This window comes from Nansenia antarctica (assembly GCF_963989245.1).
Source record: "Nansenia antarctica genome assembly, chromosome: 15".
Taxonomy (NCBI): domain Eukaryota; kingdom Metazoa; phylum Chordata; class Actinopteri; order Argentiniformes; family Microstomatidae; genus Nansenia; species Nansenia antarctica.
In genome coordinates this window covers 22,159,622-22,184,043 of record NC_137685.1, presented here as the reverse complement: position 1 = coordinate 22,184,043, position 24,422 = coordinate 22,159,622, and the positions used below count along the sequence as shown (strand labels likewise).

The window sequence follows — 24,422 nt, the reverse complement described above, 5'->3', positions numbered from 1 at the left end:
TTCTGTGCTGACTCTGTGTCTTTATCTGTAGCTGCAGCCCTTTCCTGCTCGGTTAGCAGACACCCCAATACTCATACTCTGTGTGTGTGTGTGTGTGTGTGTGTGTGTGTGTGTGTGTGTGTCGGTGTGTGTGTGTGTGTGTGTCTGTGTGTGTGTGTGTGTGTGTCTGTGTGTGTGTGTGTGTGTCTGTGTGTGTGTGTGTGCGTGTGTGTGTGTGTGTGTGTCTGTGTGTGTGTGTGTCTGTCTGTCTGTGTGTGTCTGTCTGTGTGTGTGTGTGTGTGTGTGTGTGTGTGTCGGTGCGCGTGTGTGTGCGTGTGCGTGCATGCAGGATGGGTGTTGGTCAAGTTTCACAAAACACTCGCTAACACCCTATAGAGCACTTCCTTACCGGGGCATAAACAGATAGACAGGCTACGGCCTAGTGACCTCCTCTCTCTCTCTCTCTCTCTCTCTCTCTCTCTGTCTCTCTCTCTCTCTCTCTCTCTCGCTCTCTCTCTCTCTCTCTCTCTCTCGCTCTCTCTCTCTCTCTCTCTGTCTCTCTCTCTCTCTCACTCTCTCTCTCTCTCTATTAAGTATTGCGCTGACACATCATCTACTGGCTTAGTGACCTCCTTCCTCTCTCTCTCTTTCTTTGACACACACACACACACGCACACACACACACACACACACACACACACACGGATGCTGACCGTGCTGTGTGCTCTGACCTCTGTGGTGGAGTTTAACTCGTGTCCTCTGTGGTGGAGTTTAACTCGTGTCCTCTGTGGTGGGGTTTAACTCGTGTCCTCTGTGGTGGTGTTTAACTCGTGTCCTCTGTGGTGGAGTTTAACTCGTGTCCTCTGTGGTGGGGTTTAACTCGTGTCCTCTGTGGTGGAGTTTAACTCGTGTCATCTGTGGTGGGGTTTAACTCGTGTCCTCTGTGGTGGTGTTTAACTCGTGTCCTCTGTGGTGGAGTTTAACTCGTGTCCTCTGTGGTGGAGTTTAACTCGTGTCCTCTGTGGTGGGGTTTAACTCGTGTCCTCTGTGGTGGTGTTTAACTCGTGTCCTCTGTGGTGGAGTTAAACTCGTGTCCTCTGTGGTGGAGTTTAACTCGTGTCATCTGTGGTGGGGTTTAACTCGTGTCCTCTGTGGTGGTGTTTAACTCGTGTCCTCTGTGGTGGAGTTTAACTCGTGTCCTCTGTGGCGGAGTTTAACTCGTGTCCTCTGTGGTGGGGTTTAACTCGTGTCCTCTGTGGTGGAGTTTAACTCGTGTCCTCTGTGGTGGAGTTTAACTTGTGTCCTCTGTGGTGGTGTTTAACCCGTGTCCTCTGTGGTGGTGTTTAACTCGTGTCCTCTGTGGTGGTGTTTAACCCGTGTCCTCTGCCTGCAGACGGACCTGGTGTCCACCATCGGGGAGAGTGTGGCTCTGGGGGCCGCTGGCATCATCCTCTGGGGAGACTCCAACTACGCCAGCAGCAAGGCAAGTGTCCACCCCCCCCCCCCCCCCCCCCCCACCATACCAACACAATGCAACTCTCCACCAAACCTTGAAATGGACGACACTAAACCACAATGCACTGTACCACTCAACAGCTATACCTCACATGACCTACTGCATGACCTCACAGTGTCACAAATCACAGCCCAACCGTTCTAATATGAATACACGCCATTTAGCCGACACTTTTATCCAAAGTCACTTTTGACATTGGCAGTGATATTGCAGCGAGTTAATGCATTTTTCAGTATATAGGGTCCCAGTGGGAATTGAACCCACGCACCTAAGCGTTGTTAGCGCCATGCTCTACCAACTGAGCCACAGTGGACCACCAGGACCACTGGTGTCGATGTCATAGTCGACCACTTGATCATCAGCTGACGTTTAGCTTGACTAAAACAACAATCCTATCTGATTTCATGGGTGTTTTTTATGCCGGAGTTTCTGTTTCTCTAACGGTTCTCTGTCTGTCTCTCTCTCTCTTTAGGCCATCTGCTCCAGTCTGAACCAGTACCTCCGAGGCCCGCTGGGCCGCTACCTGCTGAACGTCACCACGGCCGCGGAGCTCTGCAGTCAGACGGTCTGCGGCTCCCAGGGCCGCTGCCTCCGCAGACACCCCGACACGGACACGTACCTGCACCTCAGCCCCCGCACGCACAGCATCACCACCCAGGCCGGGAGGTTAAAGGTCGCCGGCCAGCTCGGGGACGCGGAGTGGAAGGCCTTTCAGACTGACTTCCAGTGCCAGTGCTTCAAGGGGTACCAGGGCGAGGGCTGTGCCCAGAGAGACCCCCTGCAGCAGAGGGGGCTGGCGCCGCCTCGAGTGGCGGGGACGTGGGCGCTCTCGGGCCTTCTCCTGCTGCTCCCCACCCTCCTCCTCTGATTGCTATAGACACACCCTAGAAGCTGGCTGCAACATCAGATTCTTGAACGTTTTCCATGACATCTACCCCAGGGGAGGCTGGCGGAAGCGGACATCAGAGGGATTGGCTCATTGTGATGCAGGGATCGGAATGAGGTGTGTCTGCCAGATACTGTTACTCATTCTTTTTCTGATTTTATAATGAGACCGCCCTCCGATTTCTACCTCCACCAGCCTCCCCTGATCTTCACACACTCACCCATGCGCAAACATAGACTTATACGGCACCATTGTACTCACTGTGTCCCAGATTTGCTGTACGGTTGGTGAATCAATGAAAACAAGGGAGACTTTGGGAGAAAACACTGTGCAACTTGCAGAGTTCAGATTGTTTATTGTGTTTTCATTTCTGTTCATACATTGGAGGGCTTGCTGGAAATAACTTTGTTTACATTGCTCTCTCGTTCCCCTCCGTCCCACTGTCTCTCTCTCTCTCTCTCTCTCTCTCTCTCTCTCTCTCTCTCTCTCTCTCTCTCTCTCTCTCTCTCTCTCTCTCTCTCTCTCTCTCTCTCTCTCTTCTCAAGGTGTCATTATCCCATGACCCGCCAAAAATCGAATCTTTTTGGAAACGTATGAAATTTTTTAATTGTGTGTGTACAGCTGTGCTTCAGAAGTGCTTATAGTGTATGTAATGGTGTGTGTGTGTGCGTTCAAATGGGGCAGATGCACTTGATTCTTGGAATAGCACAAAATAGTAGGCCTACTTAGTGCCTGACCTCTCTCTGATAGTTTTTTTTCTAGTATGGTAAATATTTGTATTTATATGAATGTATGTAGTTGTGTTTTTTATTTTTTATTTTTTTTGCTTTGTTATTTCGTGGCCAAAACAAGACTACTGTATTCTCCTAAGAATAGTGCATCTGTTTCATTGTATCCTTTACTCCCCATTAATCACAGCTGTTCCCATTCTACAGTATATAAACACTACCACTTGATTTTTTAATATTGTCTACCCCCCTGCACAGCTCTCCCTAATATACATTTTCTACAGTTAATGTGGTTGTTTTGCAACACTCCTCTGTTTATTATGGACTTTTAAAAATGAATTTTATAATGAATTTTTAAAATATTTATACATGGCAAGTTGTTGCCCCTACAGACTTCAGACAGTCTAAGTGACATACATGTTCTAACTGACATACATGTGCTAACTGACATACAGTACATGTGCTAACTGCTAAGAAGCTTTCACCATGTCCTAGCTCTATTGTGACATATGGTTTACAAGGAAATAAACTGTTGTGCCTTCTCATGTGTCAACTTTGTGACAGCAACAACAATGCAATTATGTTTTTATTTATATTTTGTTCAAATGTGACCTGAATCTATGTGCATCTATGCTCATCTAATGCAGTACACAGTCATCATTGTGCCTAAATGATGAAGTACATTTATAGTAAATCCAACCCTAAACGGAGTGTTTAGCCTGTGTCCAATTTGAAAATGCAGTCAATGAAAGGACTGGAAATCTAGAGAAGTCTGTCATGGGTGCAGTTGGTTGATCAGGGACACTTTCTAGGTCTGCCGCAACTTCAGCGACTCCCCCTGTGCCCCCTATAATTGTAGGGTACTGCAAGCCAAGAGTTATTTTGGACTCTTTCAAGTTTGCAGTAAACCTTACATTTTCTAGTTTCCAGGGCAGAAGCACTGTAACAACATTTTAAGCTCTATTTTGAGCTCTTACTTCCAACTTGGTGCAGATTCAAACAGAATGACAGTGAAGGACTTGGGAGTGATCAATAATGAAGAATCAGACAGTGGATCTTCAGAGTACAAGATGATGTTTTCCTTGACAAGACCGGCGTCTGGGAGAAAGTTCTGGATCAGCCGGTTCTCAAAGTAAACTTCTCTTGTGTATTATTGTGTGTTGTCACGGTTACACCAGAATTATTGTTGTACTGATTGGTATTTTCTTATGGGGAGAATTCAAATAAGCCTATTGTATTAGAACACCCAAAAACAATGAGCTGTTCTGTTTTTCTTGCAGGGTATGAAGACACATGCAGACGTGAGACCGTGGCCAAATAATTAGCTACTTGTACTCCTCTTATCTTTCCCTGTGCCAGGATTTGCAGACCACAAACTCTCCAGGTCCCGCAAGATATCATTAAGGAGTACAACTATTCTCTGGTTCATGCTGGACACACCTGCCTATGACTTCCCACTCACAAACAAAGAGTGTCTTTGTTTGTGAGTGTTAAGTGATACGCAGGTGCTCCAGCATGAATCAGAGAACAGTTTTACTCCTTAATGATATCTTGTGCGACACAGTGTGTGTTCTATTATTAAAAGTGAGCTACATTGTTGAAGCAGAATATGTCAAACATAGCAATACTATTCAAATACACCAAAGTCAGAATCACTATGACCCTCCTTTTGTATCTAGGCCTTCATTTTATGAGACTTTGGGGAGGGGGGACCTCTTCTTCCGACCCTTTAATAGGCTACAGCAATGTAGGCCAACTTTAACTGCTTTCCTCTTTCATAATTGTTGGGTGCCAAAGGCAATATTTTTTAGACCATTAATACAGCAGGCCTACACTATCGTACACTTATTTGATCTTCACTCGCATTATGCGGTAAAAAGTAGAAAGTAATCTAGATTAAGTGTATTAATAACCAAAACTGGACAGGCGTGGGCGCGCCGTTGTGTGGCGATGTAATTTCTGCGTGGTCATTTTCAAAACGAAACAAAGCTGGTCACTGTACAAATATGTAACTGTATCTGTTCCGCTCGCTGAGTCAACCCTGCAGAGGGCCAGTCTACTGTACTGTGTCTTTAACTGTACTGTGTCTTTAACTGTACTGTGTCTTTAACTGTACTGTGTCTTTAAGAAAATCACGACTGTAAAAAGAGAACGTACCCGCCTACTTCTCTCTGATTGGTCATCTGAGATTCTAAGACGTGCCACTCAGAGATAATGGTCCTGGTTGTCTTTTTCTTTTTTTTTTTACTTCTCATCTCTTCCCCTTTTTCCGGATCCTAGGCTGTGTTCGGAATGGCATACTAGCATACTACTCATACTAGATATGACGTAGGTTTTGAGTATGCAGTGCGTTCACACTAGAGTATGTGACATTTGAGTATGCGAGAAATGTATACTAGATTTTCGGTCGGCTGGTATTGGCATACTTATTATGAATTTAGTAAGCAGTATGCAGTATATACTAATTGAGTATGCTAGTATGCAGTATGCTAGTATGCCATTTCGAACACAGCCCTAGTACAGGGTCACGCGATAGCTTAATGTTCCTCCATGGTCAGTTGAAGCCCAGCCAAACCCAACTGCATGTACTCCACACGCTGACATGGGTAAGTAGCACTTTATTTTCCTGACATATTATTGTTTTACTCTTTTATTATTATTTTCCTCTCTTTGTTTGGGAAGAGACAGTCAATATTCCCCAATGTTTACATGTTTACAAGTAGAAGGAGTAGTAATATCTGTCAAACATTTGTCTCTCTCAGGATTGTTCCAATAAGCACTACTATTAAGGTTATTGTGGGCAATCATTCTCTGCACGGCATTTTGCAAATATGTAAAAAAGTCTACTCTTTTAGAATGAGTTGAAGTTAATGCATGACACCAACTGTCAAAAATGAGGAACTGACAACAAATTGACTACGTGCACATCAGGGGAGGCTGGTTAAGATAGAAATCATTGTAATACATGGAATGGAATAAGCATTCTGGAATAAGCATTCCATTTCATTCCATTCCATGTATTACAATGATTTCTACAATGAGCCTGGTTCTACCTACACCAGCCTCACATTACCCTTCAAATCAAATCTGACATACTGTAGTAGTATTACATTAAATTGTATTTTCTCTGTGTCTGCAGGTATGCCATTCATATACCCTGTGGTGCTCCTGTGCATGAATGTCGTGGTCGGCCATGTTCTTGGCATGCAGTATGGACAACCCCCCCCTCGCCCCCTCTCCCAGGTGCCCTTCCTCACCGTGTGGAACGCCCCCACCGCCCTCTGCAAGTCCCGCTACGGCGTGGACCTGGACCTGGGCGTGTTCAACATAGTCCAGAACCAGAACCAAAGTTTCATGGGGGAAAACATGACCATCTTCTACCGGGACAGGCTGGGCCTGTACCCGTGGTACTCCCTGGGGGAGGCCAAGCACGGCGGGGTGCCTCAGAACGCCAGCCTGCAGGACCACCTCCGGGCGGCGGGCGAGAGCATCCGAGCCTACGTCCCAGACAGGGAGTACCAGGGGCTGGCCGTGGTGGACTGGGAGGACTGGAGACCCATGTGGGAGCGCAACTGGGAGAGCAAGCAGGTGTACTGGGAGGGCTCCAGGACGCTGGTGAGGGCCAGCCACCCGGATTGGAGCCCCGCCCAGGTGGAGGTGGTCGCCCGCAAGGAGTTCGAGGACGCCGGCCGGGCGTTCATGGAAGAGACCCTCAGGTTGGGGAAGAAGGACAGGCCTAAGGGGTCGTGGGGCTTTTACGGGTTCCCCAGCTGCTACAACTACTACAGGAACACCACGGCGAACTACACGGGGAAGTGTCCCCCCGTGGAGATAAAGAGGAACGACGCCCTGTTCTGGCTGTGGAACGTCTCCTCCGCCCTCTACCCGGATATCTACCTGGACCTGAAGATGAAAGGGTACGGCGACGAGATCCGCCTCTACACGCGTTACCGGGTGTTGGAGGCCATGAGGGTGGGGGCGCAGGTGACCCCCACTATCCCCCCCGTGCTTCCCTACGCTCGTATCGTCTACACGTACTCACTGGAGTTCCTCTCGGAGGTATAGGCGTCTCTCTCTGGTTCACTGCTAGACTGGCGATCCCTGTGTCAGTGCAATTGTAGGAGTCTGAGATTTTAGGTTAAAGTAGAGGTTCTCAGATTGTATCTGTATAGTACACAAATAAAATCGGACTCTCTAAATCGGAATCTCTACTTTAACCTCACAGTTAAATGCTTCACTGTCCCATTACTTACACAGGGCACCGTATATATAACCACAGTACGTCTGTAAGTATTGTAATACAGTATATATAATACTGTACATAACGACAGTACGTCCATGTTTGCCTTGGTCTGCTTCTTGTGCAGGAGGATCTGGTTCACACCATCGGGGAGAGTGCTGCTTTAGGATCTGCAGGAGTGGTGCTGTGGGGAGACGCTCTCTATGCCAAATCTCAGGTACTTATTCATTCGTTTATTTTAATACATGTCAAGATAATCTATTGCCATACATGTCATACATGTGCACAAACCCACACACATCATCAACGTGTGTACAACTGCCTTTAGTCAGTGTGCTCATCAGGCATGGAATGAACTGCAGGACACACTACGACTGTTTCACTCGCCCGTTTTAGGAACTTGATGATGGATTCCTCAATGGAGGAGTGCTCTTGTTATAATAGATGTTTTGATGATAGATTGTGTAAATTGTGTCCTTTAAAAAATCTCAAGGTGTATAAATAATAGGGATCCGTCTGCGTATCTATATTTTGTATAAAAGGGAAAACAAATAAAATAGTGCAAGTGGAGACAGGATCAGGTGCATGGGGTCTGGTGTGCTCCTCTCGGGGGGCGATGCCACAGGAAAGTCCCAGGCTCACTCCCGGGCCTACCTCTGTGATTGACTCTGTTTTACCAGGGGTCTTGTGAAGCAGTGAAGGCGTACCTGGACGAAACCCTGGGTCGTTACCTGGTCAACGTGACTGCCGGAGCCGCCCTGTGCAGCCGAGCGGTGTGCGCCTCTCGGGGCCGCTGCCAGAGGAAAGTCCCAGGCTCCCGGGCCTACCTCCACCTGGACCCCAAGGCCTGGACGGTGGTGCCGGAGGCGGGGCCCCAGGGAGGGCGGCTCTACAGAGTGTTTGGACAGATGAAGCCTCGTGAGGTGTCGGACCTGGAGGCCCAGTTCCGGTGCCAGTGCTTCCCTGGTTGGGCCGGGACACGCTGCTCAAAGCCCCGGTCAGGCTGACAAGACTGTTGGTTTCAAACGACATTAGCATCTACATTAGCCACCTGTGGTTTCTCACTCTATACGATACTGTATGCACTGGCGGACTCGGGGGGGGGGGGGGGGGGGGGGGGAATTAGAGGATGTGCCCTACATGTGCCCCTCCAATGGTCTAAATTTGACCATGTGCCCCTACAGTTGAAAAATGTTGCACTAAAGTGGCAAAATTAGAGGATGTGCCCTATTGGCTGCCCTTACAATGGTCTAACCTTGTGCATGTGCACTGAGGGGTCCCATGTTGTGCAGTAGGTGCCCTTTTTTCCTTTTTGCCCTTCAAACAGCCTGAGTCCACCACTGACTGTATGTATACATGCTATACTGTACGTTATGTTCTCTGTTTAGGAAAGACTAAGCATAAAAGTAAATATGTTTGCGGGGTATCTTTGAGCGAGAGGAATGGGCTTTGACCTGGTGAGGGGAGAATCTCTCCTCCCGCGCACTCTCTCTCTGTCTCTTTCATACATAGAAAGGGACAAATTATAACCTCAGCCAATTAAGGAGATCCGCTTCAAATTGACTGCTGGTTGCCAATTATAGCCATAAATGAGCTCTACGGTTGGAGCCACTAAGCCCTTCATTAGAACCCTGTGGGTTGCTAGATCACTAACTGGAGACATGGTGAAGTTGACCTATGATTGTTTACAGTATGTACTGTAATTGGGTTGTTGGGTCTATATTGAGAAGCTCCTTTAGCAACAGACTACTACGACCACGTTGCACTAAGGAGCGCTATAGGAGGTCTTTTCTGCCTGGCGCAATAAGACTGTACAACTGCTCCTCCGGCTGGCTCGTTCTCGATCGGGGTGACCAGAGTCAGGCTGTGGGATGTTAAATCATACTAGACTGTTGTTACTGTATATAATGCTCAGATGTTCAGCATTTTTTTTGTGGTGTGAGCTGCTGTAACGCCTTAATTTAGCCTCTGGGATCAACAAAGTACCTGTCTATCTATCTATTGGGTTGTTGTTGAACAAGTATTACAAAAAGTGTTGTACATGTATTCCCTTAAGAAGGGAGTGCATTAATGTGAGGTATTCCTATGGGAGATTATGGTGAATATGTGTAAGTGAATTATCACAGGAATAAAACTCTAAGTAAATTGATGTGCATCGATCCTATAAAGGTCATGTTGACCGAAACATCACACTACTATTGTTGAATAAAGCTTTAAAAGTAGCCCAGTGTCTGTCTGCTATGTGAGTTGCATTGGATATTGGATAAGTGTTATTCCCACAAACATGGTCAACTACACCCACTCTCTCTCATTTACAAGGGGCGGAGCTACTGGGGGGTCACAGGATGGCACCCGCCCCCCTGGTGATCTGATTGGCCCCCCTGTGTGCCCCCCCAACTCCCATTGGGTGTTGAGTGCTGTCAATCAGTAACAATGTAGTGAAAGTTTCGAGAAGCGATCGGATTGGCTATCCCGTGTGCCTCCCCAATTTCATTGATGTCAATCATTGTGTGCTTTGACGCGCAAATTAGTAATTACAAAAAAAAAAAAAAAAATGTTAGGAAAGTTTAAGTGTTATAGGCTAGTGCCCACTCGGTATAACAAACAACAATAGTTTTAGGATCACTAAAAAAATTGCCAATTGGATTAACTATCATCTGCCATAGGCTACTGTACTGGGTAAGTGATTACATGGCTTTAATTACATTGGATTGTAAACACACTTTCGTTTTAGGACATGTTAAAAAGCAAGGACTGTGTAAACAAACAAACTGTGTGATCATCTAATTGTGTGCAGTTATGTGTGTGTGTTGATGTTTTATTAGTTTTTTCCAATTCCTAACACAATAAAATGACATGCATAGGCAGCACAATTATTTAAACTGATTTACCACTGCAACAGTGGTAAATACCCCAACAACCTTCAGTTCAGACCGCATTTCCAGTATCAATGCGCCTCCCAATCAGTCTGATTAAGAACTCCTGTGCTGACCTACAATGCAATCGTTTATATTGTTTATGGGACTATATTCTGTGGCAGAAGGATATGTATTCTGAAACGATTAATGATTGTAAATAAGTGAATGTAATGTTACAACTGTATTTCTTTTTTTATATTATGTGGTGGCTGTTGTAGAAACGGGGTGCATGTCGGTCTGTGAATGTGGTCGGCGATCAGGCAGTGGGACTCAGGATGGTCCTTTATTCAACTTGATTAGTTGAATCAGGTGTGCTGGTGGTGGAACAGATATGTGGAGCGGCTGGGGGTCCCCGAGGAGAGGCTTGAGACCCACAGTTTAAGACAAGGGGCATGTTTTATTGGTTTGAGATGTACCAAGTGTTGTTCAAATAAGCATATCTTCTTCAATTATTTTCAGATTTCAATGTATAACACATCATTTGAAAGCTTACAATATGCACTTTCGTTGTTCTACCTTACCATTGAAGTTTGTGTGTAATTGTTCTCAAGGTAGACTTAATAATGAAAAGAAGGGGAGATATTCAAGAATTCTTGAAGAAGAAAACACAGGCATACAGTTTCTCAAAACAGAAAGTCAATATCGGCAGACATGTCTGTGATCTGAAAAATGTTCATGAATTGATTATCATTATAAACAAATAATAGTAATACATTTATAAACTATAAACTATGCACTATTGCATCTTATTGAGTCTGGCAATATTTAATCTGAATCTGAAATTGACAACGCTGTAAATAGTGTTATTCTTGCACAATACATTGCACCCGCTTAATATGACTTAGGCTACTTAGCTTACTAATTTGCTAACTAATTGCACATGACATGTTAATGAGAATATCATAAACAAGGGGACATGTCAATCAGAATTTTAATGTTGGCAGTGCAAAATGAAAAGGTCATATGCACCTTGCTTACAAGGTGAAAGAGTTAATGTAGCCAACAAAAACAAAATGAAGACATAAATACACTGTGTAGCCTAACTGTACTATTTAAGAACAGTCATTGTTTCCGCTTAGTAGTCTAATGTTGAAGAGAGAGGTGGGTGGCGGCCTTCATTTTTTACCCCCACATTTTTTTGGGTCCCCCCTATTGAACTGTTGTCCCCTTCTGTGTCCCCCTCCTGAAAATGAAGTTGTCATTGTAGTTAGCGGCCACTAGATGGCGGTATGGAATAGCCGATTTGAAACAAGAATGACAGTTTTTCTCAGTTGCTTATACACATTTCTTGAAACCTCCACCCATTTTCACAAAACCTTAAACACAAATCCCAAAAATTCAAACTATATTCACAAAACCCCAGACGTTTCTACCAAAATCAAACTATCACCTCAAAACCACTCATCCTGTGTTCAAAACCAAACACTGTGTTCAGATCATACACACAGCAAGTAAAAATGTATTCACCACAGAGCATTCATTAGACACTACATAAAATAATTTAGGACACAGCATCCAGGGCATGTAGTTAACAGACATTTTTTATTGTACTTGTAAACTAAAAAAGCTAAATGAAAAGCACATTACTGCACAATCAAAGTCACTGAGATTCATTCTCCAACATCATGTCTTTGTGTGGGGTCCAGCCAGAGGACTTCATCCACGTTACAGCCAATATTCTCCCTTGGCAGGCAACGGGGGAAAACCCCACTGGTGTGCCGAACCCAGCCTTGACAAGACTCCACAGTTACATCATCACAGGCTTGTTCCATTGCCTGCAATACATTTGCCCTGGTGTAGAGCTGTCTGTCATAGACCTTCCACCGCCACGCAGAGAAAAACTCCTCTATTGGATTGAGGAAGAGGCTGTAAGGTGGAAGGAAAACCCTTATGAAGCGCTGGTTGTTGGTGAACCACTCACGTATCAGGACAGCACGGTGAAAGCTCACATTGTCCCAAACTATGACATATACAGGCTGAACTGCTCGCTGATGCAGCTGCTCACGCGCAGCCATAATATCCTGTAGACTACCCAGAAGGTTTGCATGACGGTGGAGAACCCCCCAGTTACTTATGGCTGCACAAATAGTGACATTGCCACCACGCTGGCCAGGGACTTCCACAATGGCACGTTGACCAATTGTGTTCCTGCCTCTCAGCCCCCTTTTCGCAATAGTGCATTTACAGTATATGCACTCCAGATTTACGTACATTACAATATAGTTTACAGTACTGTAAACGTAGCAACTGCAACTTCTAGCCTACAGTAACAGTAGGCCTACGAGCATAGAATTGTACTGGAAGCATCAGTGCTGTGCAGTGTGTGTAGGCACTAGGCAGGGCCGCTTTTAGGGGGGGCTAGCTGGGGCGGTGGCACAGGGCCTCGCGCTTTGGAGGGCCTCGCGTGAGGCAGGGTAAAAAATAAAAAAAAAGTGTGTACCCTGGCTGGCGAGGCCCTCCAAAGCGCCAGGCAAGGGACCATATTATTATTTTTGCCTTTAATACATTTCTAAATGTTCACACATGTGATAATCATAGTCAATCATAAAATCTAGCATACCTGTAGACCACATGTGTCAAACTCAAGGCCCGCGGGCTGAATGCGGCCCGGCAGCTCATTTTCTGCGGCCCACGATAGCTTGCAAAGAATATCATTTGTTTATAATACAATTCTATTCTATTCTTCTACCGCCGTCACAACCACTAGAGGGGGCTCCACTTTTCCTAGATATGTGTGTTCTACCACCCAGTATCCTTACATTTTCAAAATCAGGATAAGCTAGTATAAAGCTATTTTACAGTTTTTCTGTGTAGGAGGCAGGCTAAAAAACAAGACGGCCAACTAGTGGTCGTTATGTGTAAGTAGCAGATTTACATTCTCCTCTCCAAGGAGGCTCTACTAGTAGGTAAAATAGGCACTGCTGCTCTAGTGTTAATGTCAGCTTGTCGAGAAACACTATTGCAGACAGAGTCAGGGAGCTAGCGGGATCATAATCATTATCATCGTTATTCACTTGAAAATGTTGATCTTTGATGGATGAATAATAATCAGGGTTTCTTAGGGCCAATCCCAATTCACCCCTACGGCTTTGTTTTCACCCCTATGGCTTGATTTGCGCGTTCACGTTTAGGGGGAGGGCTGTCCCAATTCATATTTCATCGAGCCATGGCTTCATTTCGAGGGCTAACTATGACTTAATTTCGAGAGATTTCAGGACCAGACTAGCTTCGAAGCCATAGGGGTACGCTACCCCTTGATTCCAGGATGCATTGTGAATCATCTACACAGAAATGTTATGTCGCTCTATTCAATGCGGAAATGTCATTTTACTTCCTCTGTAATTACTTATTAATAAAGATTTGAAAAATTATGATAACCATCTTATTATCTTAGTTTAATGTCATTACAATGCATTATATACCTTTTATTTATAACAAGCATAACCCAAAAAAATCGCTTTTATGTCGGTGCTGTGTCTAACGTTACAGTAACGCAACGCAGCATGACAGTCGAGCATTTCAGAGATGTACAATCATAAATCAATTCTTACCTGTGGCGACAGCAGATGATGGTACACATATGTAAAGTTATCTGTCAAACGTTCGGCTGACTTGTACATGATGCGCATTTTTACCTATTTCCATGTAGCGGCACCAGCAATCAGTTGTTATTATGTAATATTATTAATGGGTTGTATCATTCATTTAAATGCATTATAGACCTTTTCTTTATAACAAGCACAACAACAACAAAACGTTATTATGCCGATGTGCTGTGTGTCTGGGTGATTCTCACGAAACCATTAAAACACCATGGCAGTGATGATTTTAAATATAAAACATGTAATTAGCAATATAACAAAATATCATAATAAAGATAATAGTGTTCTCGACCTTGCACAAAGAGTCATTTCAACACAGAAATTAATTATTTTTGTATTTTATTGCATATAGGGTTATGGTTAGGGTCAGGGTCTGCTGAAATTCTCATTACCGCAACACGTCCAGCTCTCTTTGAAAGTATGTTATGTTGTAATTTAAACAGATTACAATTAAAATATTCAGATTTTTTTTTATGGATGTTCTACTAGATGTTTTCAAATGACAGAAAAAGTATTAACTGAATATTCATCTATAATAATAATGAAAACATAGAGGAAAAAGGAAGTGTCCTTAACTGATGTTCTCATCCTCCGCAACATTTTTTAAGGACTGTTTACACACACACACACACACCAAATTATAAATGCAGTTTGATTTTGACTAAAGAAACACCTCTGCCAGTATCTTCAAGATGGCTACCAAGTAAGCAGATTTCTTTATATTTCTCCAGTTAAAAGTTAAACATTCTCTTGTCAGACTGGGTACACAACTTTTTGATTCTCATTACCGAAACACATCGTTTTTCACATTTCTAAAAATGTTAGATTAAAAATTTTCTATGAAAATATACATCAATAATGTCTAATTATGTACAGTGAGTAACAATTAATTTAGTCATCATGGTTTCTCTACATTTGGCAAAACATGCAAATTTTCCTCATCCTCCGCAACACAATTCTCATCCTCCACAACAATTTAATGCCAGTTGCGGTAGAGAGAACTTCTGTTTCACTAATGAGAATTTAATCATACTATATTTTAAATGCATGTAAATAATCTATATGTTATGTTCTTTCAGGTTTTCCACAATTTTGAAAATATGTGAGGTTTCAATGAAATATGAAAAACATTAGGTTGTAGATTGCGGAAGGTGTTGCGGTAATGAGAAAAATCTGTCGAAATTAGATGATTAAATTTTTTTAAAATGTATATTATTTCAGAGTTTCAAGTAACTGTGCATGACTGTTAATAATCCATTAAAAAACATTTGAAAATATATCAGCTTTCTTAATGGTCTTGACGTTTTCAGAGTGTTGCGGTAATGAGAATTCTAAGGACTTGTTTAGCAAAATATGCTAAAAAGGTGTTAAATTGCCAGTTAATGTTTTTAAATTAACATGTATAATTACTTCAGACTGTTACGGCCTGAATCAAGCGGTCAAATGTGGCAGTACCCCAGAACAGACAGACACAGAGACTAGGGTAATAATAATAATATTTGTTAAAAGGGTTTAGGCAGAGAATGGTCATAGGGCAAGCGGGGGTCAGGCAGGGGGAGTAGTCGGCAGGCAGGCAGGGGCTTTAGGCAGGAGGGGGTAGTCGGCAGGCAGGCATGGGCTTTAGGCAGGAGGGGTAGTCGGCAGGCAGGCAGGGGCTTAGGCAGGAGGAGTAGTCGTTAGGCAGGCAGGGGCTTCGGCAGGAGGAGTAGTCGTTAGGCAGGAGGAGTAGTCGTTAGGCAGGCAGGAGGGTAGGCAGGAGGAGTAGTCGTTAGGCAGGAGGAGTAGTCGTTAGGCAGGCAGGAGGAGTAGTCGTTAGGCAGGCAGGAGGAGTAGTCGTTAGGCAGGCAGGGGCTTAGGCAGGAGGAGTAGTCGTTAGGCAGGCAGGAGGAGTAGTCGTTAGGCAGGCAGGAGGAGTAGTCGTTAGGCAGGAGGAGTAGTCGTTAGGCAGGCAGGAGGGTAGGCAGGAGGAGTAGTCGTTAGGCAGGAGGAGTAGTCGTTAGGCAGGCAGGAGGAGTAGTCGTTAGGCAGGCAGGGGCTTAGGCAGGAGGAGTAGTCGTTAGGCAGGCAGGAGGGTAGGCAGGAGGAGTAGTCGTTAGGCAGGCAGGAGGGTAGGCAGGGCAGGCAGGCAGGAGTGGACTGGTGGAGGAGAGAAAACAAACAAACAAACAAACAACGGTGAAAATAATAAAAGGACTGTGAAAAATAAACAAGTAATTTCGGATCTACACACTGGAGACAAACGAGGGAGCGAGACGACTAACCACTGGGGATCAGATTGATCAAGCATCAGAAGGCAGGTTGTGGGGCCTTTTATGCAGGTCTCTCCTCCTTAGATTGTAAACACCTGCTGGAGCCGGCGCAGCTCTCTCAGATTGGGCCTGATTGGTCTCAACGAGCGGTGCCGAGGTGGAAACGAGTGGAGCCGAAGCGGGATCCACAACACAGACCTTGTTATAAATGGCTAAAAAGGAAATGTGTTAATGCAAGACTTTTTTTTTTTTCATGTTTGAAATCTTTGAAACCAAGATTTCGTGAGAATCACCCGTCTAACGTTACAAGCTGATTTGTGCATGACAGCCGCGCATTGACATATTTCCATGTCTGATGGCATATGACACGCGAAATGTAACTACAGCGACAGCGCAGACTGGCATCGCCACGGGTTTGGTAGCGTGAACTATACCACAATGCATTGCATGTCATGTATAAAACGATCAATACCACAATACCTATTGATAACGGCGAAGAAGAGAAGAGAAGAGAGAGAAAAGAGACAAGAAGAGAGACCACAAGATACACAAGATGCCACCCAAAAATGAGAACCACAAATGTAAGTATTTACTTCGTTAATGAAGTTTGTGAAAAGTTATGACCATGGTATTGTAATGTCCAAATTGTAACTATATACGACTGCCGCATCTGGCAGGCCCATGCAGAACACGACCTCGTCAAAAAGCAATAGCATTGGTTTTTTCGATTCTGAACAATTCTACAACAATGATACAACTATGTCTATGTTCCATCATTAGGGACTCCGGAGCAAACCAGAGATCTCATCCATTTCAGGAGCGAAAACGACAGCAATTTTCTTAAAATCAAAGCGGCCTCAAAAGGCCTTTGGGAGTGAGTAATTTGTTTTAAAGTTTCTTGACTGCATACAAACGTCTATGTTTTATTATAGTTTTTTTACATTCTGTTAACATAATTGTTTTATTATTGTTATGATACAGGGCGTTTATTAAACAGCAAGTGTCAAAGAAATGGCAGAACCTGAAAAGGAAATATAAGGTAACCTGAGAGCAATGTGGTTCGATGTACTATTTTTTCCATCACAAATACTGTGTACAGGGCTGGACTTAGGGGGGTGGGGGCCCCTGGGCTTGAGTCATTGTTCGGGCCCCTACCTACACTAAAAATGATAAGCTACAACTACACCAACCAGAACCTATGACCAGAAACACACGTATCCCAATGGAGTATGTTATTGGCATAAAGCACATGAAGAAAAAGCAAGTGTTAGGCCTGAACCAAGCAGTCAAATGTGGCAGAACCCCAGAACAGACGGACACAGAGACAAGGGTGACAATAATAACATGTTTATTTAATAAAGACAGACAAAATAACAAACCTACACTAACAGGGCCTACGTGGGGGGAGTGTGTGGGTGCCTGAGACGAAATGTAAGTGAGGTGTGTATTGGACAGCTACAGTATGTGTCTGGGCGCGAGTGTCTGAACTCATGAAGCATCTACGACTGGTTTGAAAAACCCAGTAAGTTTTGGAGTTTTTCTCAGTGTCTCCCTTTCGCGTTCCACTTTTTCATTTTTCATTTTTCTTTTTTGCGCTCCACTCTCGTAATTCCTCCTGTCCGCCATGATCATGACATTGACAATCGCTCCACCAAAGATGATGCCCCTGCCCTGCGCGTGACGCGTCGATGTAAACCTCTCCATTGGCCTAAATATACAGTATAATTAAACAAATTAAAACACGTCATTCATCAGAGCGTCCAGTAGGAATAGTGATAGGGGCTGTATTTCCATGCCCGCGGGGGAGGGGGGGGGGCTGTATTTCCGTGCCCTGCGCTGCGACAAAACAATATTTTTTCCAATTTGAACGTAATTTATGAATTCAAAATCAAAGAGCAAATATTTATTCATACATTTGGATTTATTTTGGGGCCCCTTGTAGCCCGGGGCCCCTGGGCTCAAGCCCAGGGTAGCCCATGCATAAGTCCGGCCCTGACTGTGTAGGCTACTGTAATAAAGGCATAAAGGCATTATTTGTCATTCTTGTCATTATTAACATTGTGTGTTTATTGCAGGAGTTGAAAACCCCAAAGACAGAGTCAGGCACAGAGGGTGGGGAAGTGACAGCGGCCAATTGGCAATTTTTTTATGATATGCATCAGGTCCTGGGAGCTAGGCCATCCATTGAACCCCCTGTGGTGGTCAGCTCTTTGGTAAGGTTTGAAGATTAGATACAATCACATTTACCAAGTAATGCAATAGTAATTCATCCATTTCTAACATGTATTTCCTTCTCATTTGTTTTTTTTTCTTTCAGGAAATGACCAACCCCACCTCAGCCTCTCCCTCCGCCTCTTCCTCAGCCTCCACCTCAGCCTCAGCCTCTCCCTCCACCTCAGCCTCCACCTCAGCCTCCACCTCAGCCTCAGCCTCCACCTCAGCCTCCACCTCAGCTCCAGCCCCAGCCTCAACCTCAGCCCCCGCCCCAGCCTCAACCTCAGCCAGCACTCAAACCCCGAGGAAGAAGAGGAGGAAGACCGCCCTAGAAACCCTGGTAACCCTGGTGGAAAAAGACATGGCGCTTGAACAGGAGCGTCATGCTACCAATGACGCAAACACGAAAGAATTGTTATCGCTGTTCAAACAGCTAGTGGACAAAGTTCCAGACAAGTAGATTTGTTTAGAGGGGCTATTCCATCAACTTTGCTAAAGGAAAGTCCTTATATTTTGGATTTTCCTTTAGCAACGTTGATGGAATAGCCCCAAAGTTGTTAACAGTTAATTAACCTTGTTGTTTTTATTGTGCTGTTCGGGGGGTATTCCATCAACTTTGCTAAAGGAAAGTCCATATTTATTGGATTTTCCTTTAGCAACGTTGATGGAATAGCCCCCATGATGTTTACATTTGTTGTTGTTGTTGTTGTTGGACTACTAAAGTATTTGTTTCAAACCAATTGTTGGTGGATTCATCATGAGCATGAATAACAGATTGTCTTATATACCGTAATCAAACCACATTTTCCCATTTAGCTAGCAGTTAGTTAACTGTAAAAATCCTACAATTCTAAGACAAATATTTTAGTAATCTTTTTTTTATTTGAAGAAATCACACAATTAAGACATAAAACAGATTGGAACAAGCCTAAATGGTATCAACATGGCTAACATACAAACTATATACAATTATACATTTCTGGGTCACAAACAGCATTGTACTATGGTGCTTGCACATGGCCCGAAACCAAGGCAGCCAGTCTGTCCCTTGTAGCATTCCCAGAGGTCTCGTTACCTGCTAGGGGCTCACCGGGAGGTTGGGGGTCAAACATGTCCTGTGCATCTGGATCTAGCTCGAGCATGTCCCCATTATCGAGACACACATTGTGCAGAAAGGCACAGGACGCAACTACCACAGGTGCAAATGTGGGTTTAACCTCCAAGGCTTTGAACAGGGTAGATCTCCATCTGGTCTTCATCATTCCAAAAGCCCTTTCTACAATGCTGCGGCCTCTGGAATGATAATAATTGAAGCGCCCCTGTATTTGTCCATTAACGGGTTCCTTGTATGGTGTGATGAGGCAGATTGGTGTGTCCAAACAGGGATAGCCACCATCACCCAGAACCATCACCCAGAAGCCTGGGAGGGTACTGTCTGGTCCTGTAAAAGGTACTGTTCTTCATTATGCGTGTGTCATGAACCGACCCCGGGTAGCCTACAAAGATGTCAAGGAATCTACCCTTCGAATCACAAATCGCCTGCATGTTTATAGAAAAGAATCCTTTGTAATTTAAATAGTCAATTCGGTGTAGTAGAGGGGGTTTGATCCTGATATGGCAGCCATCTATTGCACCCACAACGTTGTTGAAGGCAGGGCTTCCTGATAGCAGGGCAAATCCTTGCCCAACAGCATGAAGCTCTCCTGCCGGTGGGAGAGAGATGGCTCGCTTGAGGTTGTTCCAAATGTGCTGTGCAACTCTGTGGATGATGCGGTGGACTGTGGCTTTTGGCACATTGAATACACTGCATACAACCCGATAGGACAGTCCATGAGCCAGCCAGTACACATAAATGAGGACTTCCATCTGATTTCCCCAGCCATGATCCTGTTCCCTCTGTAGGAGCCTCTGCAGACCATGCATGGCTCTTCTGCTGAGGCGGTAGTCCTGTCTCAGCTCGGCCTCTACATTAAACCACAAACGCAGGATGGGCAGGTCCTGACTCAGCTTGCAGTATCTCATAGGATGACCAGTCTGTAAAAGGAAATACGTTCACATTCTTTAGTCTGAATAGGAAGGATTTTACTGCGGGACATTTCCCCATTCCCCATCCCCCAAGCAATGTCCCCATCCCCCAAGCAATGTCCCCATCCCCCAATCAATGTCCCCATCCCCCAAGCCATTTCCTCCCAATCCCCCCAAACCAAACACATATGGAACAAACACGTTAATAGCACGATAGCATTAATTACCACGTAATTACGCCATGTACGCATTGTACTGCCCACAGATCATCACACAAATCAATAATACAAAAAGTAAAAGGTCGGTTACTTGTTGAGACAACATTTACATGAGTAACCACTATACTAGCATGTTGTGTTGCTTGGTTAAAAACGTTTTTGCAGTCTATCGTACATACCCAAAACTGTTCCATCAGTATTCTGGCGCGTCGAAGACGTCTTGCTCTTCCATGATTTCTCAGGTGTGTTGATAATAAACGAAAAAAGATGCTTATAGCACACGCAACAGAAATAAACACAGCTGAAGAAGGCATTGCGAGATGTGAGAATTCTCCGGCAACATAACGCGTCACCCGTACCGCGTCTATTTAAACCACTGCTGATGACGTATCCGTCGTGAAGGGCTGTCCCAATTCATAGGGGTATATTTCAACCCCTATGGCTTGTGGCTCTGTTCGAAGGCCTTGGCTTGAAATCGAGTCACACTCGAAAACGAGCCATAGGGGTAGAAAAGGGAATCGGGATTGGGCCTTAATCTCATAAATTCATCGGATTTATGTTATAATAACACAGAGAAATGTGAGAGTGTGTGCCCACATACAGTATTTTTGTGTCTACATAGATGCATATATATCGACGCACAAGCATGTGTTTCATAAACTTATTTTTTAAATAAATTGTACAATAGTTGAATGTTTGCTTGCCATTATTTTTCCTAGACTTCTGTTTTCAGAGCTAGTTATTAATTAAATTATGACTAAAATCAATAATAATCGACTGCAGAAGCAATTATGTGATATTATAAAGAGTAGTTAGCTACATAGTCTTACAGTTACAACCGGCCCTTTGAGGGCAACCATAATGCTGATGTGGCCCGGAATGAAACTGAGTTTGACACCCCTGCTGTAGACTGTGAGGACAGGGAGATTCTTAGCAACAGTCCTTATATGATTTATATGGCTCCACCTAGCGTTGCGTCAACGTCACGTTCTACCCGCTCCACCTAGCGTTGCGTCAACGTCACGTTCTACCCGCTCCACCTAGCGTTGCGTCAACGTCACGTTCTACCCGCTCCACCGAGCGCGAGGAGCGCGCGGTTATTAGAGACGTTCATAGCGCGAATTTTTGAATCAGGACCTATATTCTCTTACAACAATCATCAATTATGGGTAAGTATAGCTAGCTAGCTTAATTCGTCCACATCTGCTAGCGGCTTTAATAAACTTATTGAGGAAGTTGGGTTGTATTGACATAGAGCTGAATGTCGTACTTGGAGCTGTCCGTGGTACTGACGCAGGTAGCCTATCACAGGACAAAAAACTCCTCTAGCAAAAGTACCTCTGAGTAATGTAATTGTGTATAGCTAGCTAGGTTTTTCTTTTTTATGTCAGGAAAGTACAAGGGTCTGTAACAGGTCTGCTCTACTACAGTAACACAATCTCGCGATAGACCGCGAGACCAAGGTTGCCAGGTGGGGCGGGTTACCATGTAATGGGGCTACTTTTGATCACACTGGGCTGGGGGGGGGGGGGGAGCATTTGGGCACCTGCCCAATAGTAATTAGAGTTTTTCTGATAATCAAAGTTTTTTTTAAATGTTATTTTATTTTATGGATTTAGTGGTTTTTACACTGTGGTTAGGCAGTAATGTCAATCCCATCTGGCAACCCTGTTTACAGGCTGCTTTGGCGGGCTTTGCGCTGCGCCAGCGCGAGCCGATATGACAGTATCACCGCGGGGATTAAAGACACACAACATAAAGGACTTCAGTTCAATTCTATATTCATATAGTTTTATATGTTTATATGTTACTTTGAACGTTTTAAACTGTTATACTACACGACGGTGTTAACGATGGAGGCAGTTACAGGTAAGACTGACCATTAAAGTCTGTCAGATAAAACCTTTTTCCCAAACTGTTCTATCCAAGTGTTGAGAAGCTAACTAGGCTAGCTAGCACAGCCTGGCTGGTTTCTATGGTGATGATGTTACTATAGCTACAGTGAGTTAGCTCTGTTAGCGACGAAAACAGGCTAAAAAAAAAGTTATGACACCTTACGTGAAACGTGAATTTTGGGCGCGCGTTGACACTTGTTGTGCATAGTGACTGCTTAGTGCAACGTACAAAATGCTGAGGGAACGAGACCGAGGAAGAAAATGTTAATCGGGTGCTGAAAAAAGAAATACAAATAAAAGAAAGGAAGGCTTTAGGGCCTCGCTTAGAGGTTCGTTCGAACAATTTCTAAAAACATGTGAGGCTCCCGTTAGCACCGAAGAAGCTAACGTTACTGCTAGCACTAGCCATGCTAGTAGTAGCGCGGCACAGCCCCCCCTGAGAGGCAAAGATGATGTCCCGGAGGTGGAGGAGGACAACAGCTACACCGGCAGCAGTGGGGCTGCCCAGCCCCAGGTGATGATGGTAAGGAGTGGAGAAGTAGAGGACACGGAGGCGGAAGATGGAGCTACTCAGAGCAGCAGCAGCAGGGCTGAGAGTGATGGAACGCAAGACGAGCCCACGGTGTCAGATATGTCATGTATGATGATCCTGCATAATTGGCCGGTACATACTCTGCAGTTACAGAAGTGATCATTAGAAGAGGTCCCCCAAATAGGTGGTGGGCCGAACGCGTTTATCGCGAAGTTTATCTTTTTCCATCTACGGAGTAAACGATCTCTTACATACGATATTAAGTAATTCTCTTAAGTCTATAACAATTTGTTGGCAGCTGTATTTATGTCGGAGATTTTCACAAACTTATTTTTTAATCGTCTGTCTGCTCAGGGACATCGCTGGTCGCTCTAGTTGATAAACCAATCAGAATTCGAGTACGGCTTCATTAGGACCCCGAAATGTAAACACTGGCTGTTAACCCTAGCAACTGACTGGATGTTAACCCTAGCAACCGCGGGGAAATAAAGAGATGTGATGAATTATGGAGTGTTGTATGCATTTAACAAACCGAACGGACAATATTATAGCATTTTAAGATGCAAAATGGACCAAATTTGTACATTGTTCTTCTCTACAGTGGGTGAATCTTCACACTGCAGAAAGCCAAATTGCAGAAAGGGCTGTAAGACAATGCTATATAATAATAATAATAACTTTATTTGTATAGCGCTTTTCCTGCAAACGTTGCCGCTCAAAGTGCTTTAATCATTATATAATCTTAATTTAATTATTTTGTAACTTAAATGCAATATTAAAAGCATGGGTTTTTATAATCTTAATTTAATTATTTAGTAATTTAAAGGCAATATTAAAAAGATGCATTTTTAGTCTTGACTTGAACATATTTGCTGAGGTTGCATCCCTAATGTATATGCAGTAGGCCTATGCCAACATACGAAACATTGAAAGAGCCCACAAGAGAAGGGAAAAATCAGTACAGGAGGCTGCAGGTTTTTTATAGCAATATAAGTTATTTATAAGAACAAGATGATATAAACAAGCTAAGATATGACATGAACATTATTAACAATATGATATAAACAAGCTAAGATATGACATGAACAAGATATGAACAAGGCATCAATGGGTCAGGGTCAGCCCTGCCAGGTCAGGTCCAGAAGATGTGCAGTGCAGTCCAGGGCTGAGCATCTGGGGTTATATTACCTGGGTAAACAGATTAGGAGAGTTTTAAATAAACTAGGCTATAACTTTGGAAGCATTACTACTTTTACTATTGTTGTGGGAACAGTGAGGAAGATAGACATTGGGGAAATGCGGGCCTGAAAACTGACAAAGCCAAATTAATGCACTTTCTAGAAGGATCAGTAAATCCACCAGCCACAGTTGAAATCCCTGATGGCTCAACCTGGGTGTGGGATGCAATGGCACTAGTACA

At 44.2% G+C, this 24,422-nt stretch overlaps 1 protein-coding gene across 1 annotated transcript in view; it reads left to right on the top strand.

Moving 5' to 3' along the window:
- LOC308171246 (uncharacterized protein) overlaps positions 1-9,334 on the top strand; it is an 11,142-nt gene extending 1,808 nt beyond the window's left edge. The window contains exons 3-7 of the mRNA XM_080546089.1: positions 1,373-1,462; positions 1,968-2,328; positions 6,249-7,168; positions 7,477-7,566; positions 8,030-9,334. Coding sequence (XP_080402215.1) covers positions 1,373-1,462; positions 1,968-2,328; positions 6,249-7,168; positions 7,477-7,566; positions 8,030-8,356 — 1,788 coding nt within the window. The 3' untranslated portion in view covers positions 8,357-9,334. The remainder of the gene's footprint in view (positions 1-1,372; positions 1,463-1,967; positions 2,329-6,248; positions 7,169-7,476; positions 7,567-8,029) is intronic.
- Positions 9,335-24,422: the final 15,088 nt, after the last annotated feature.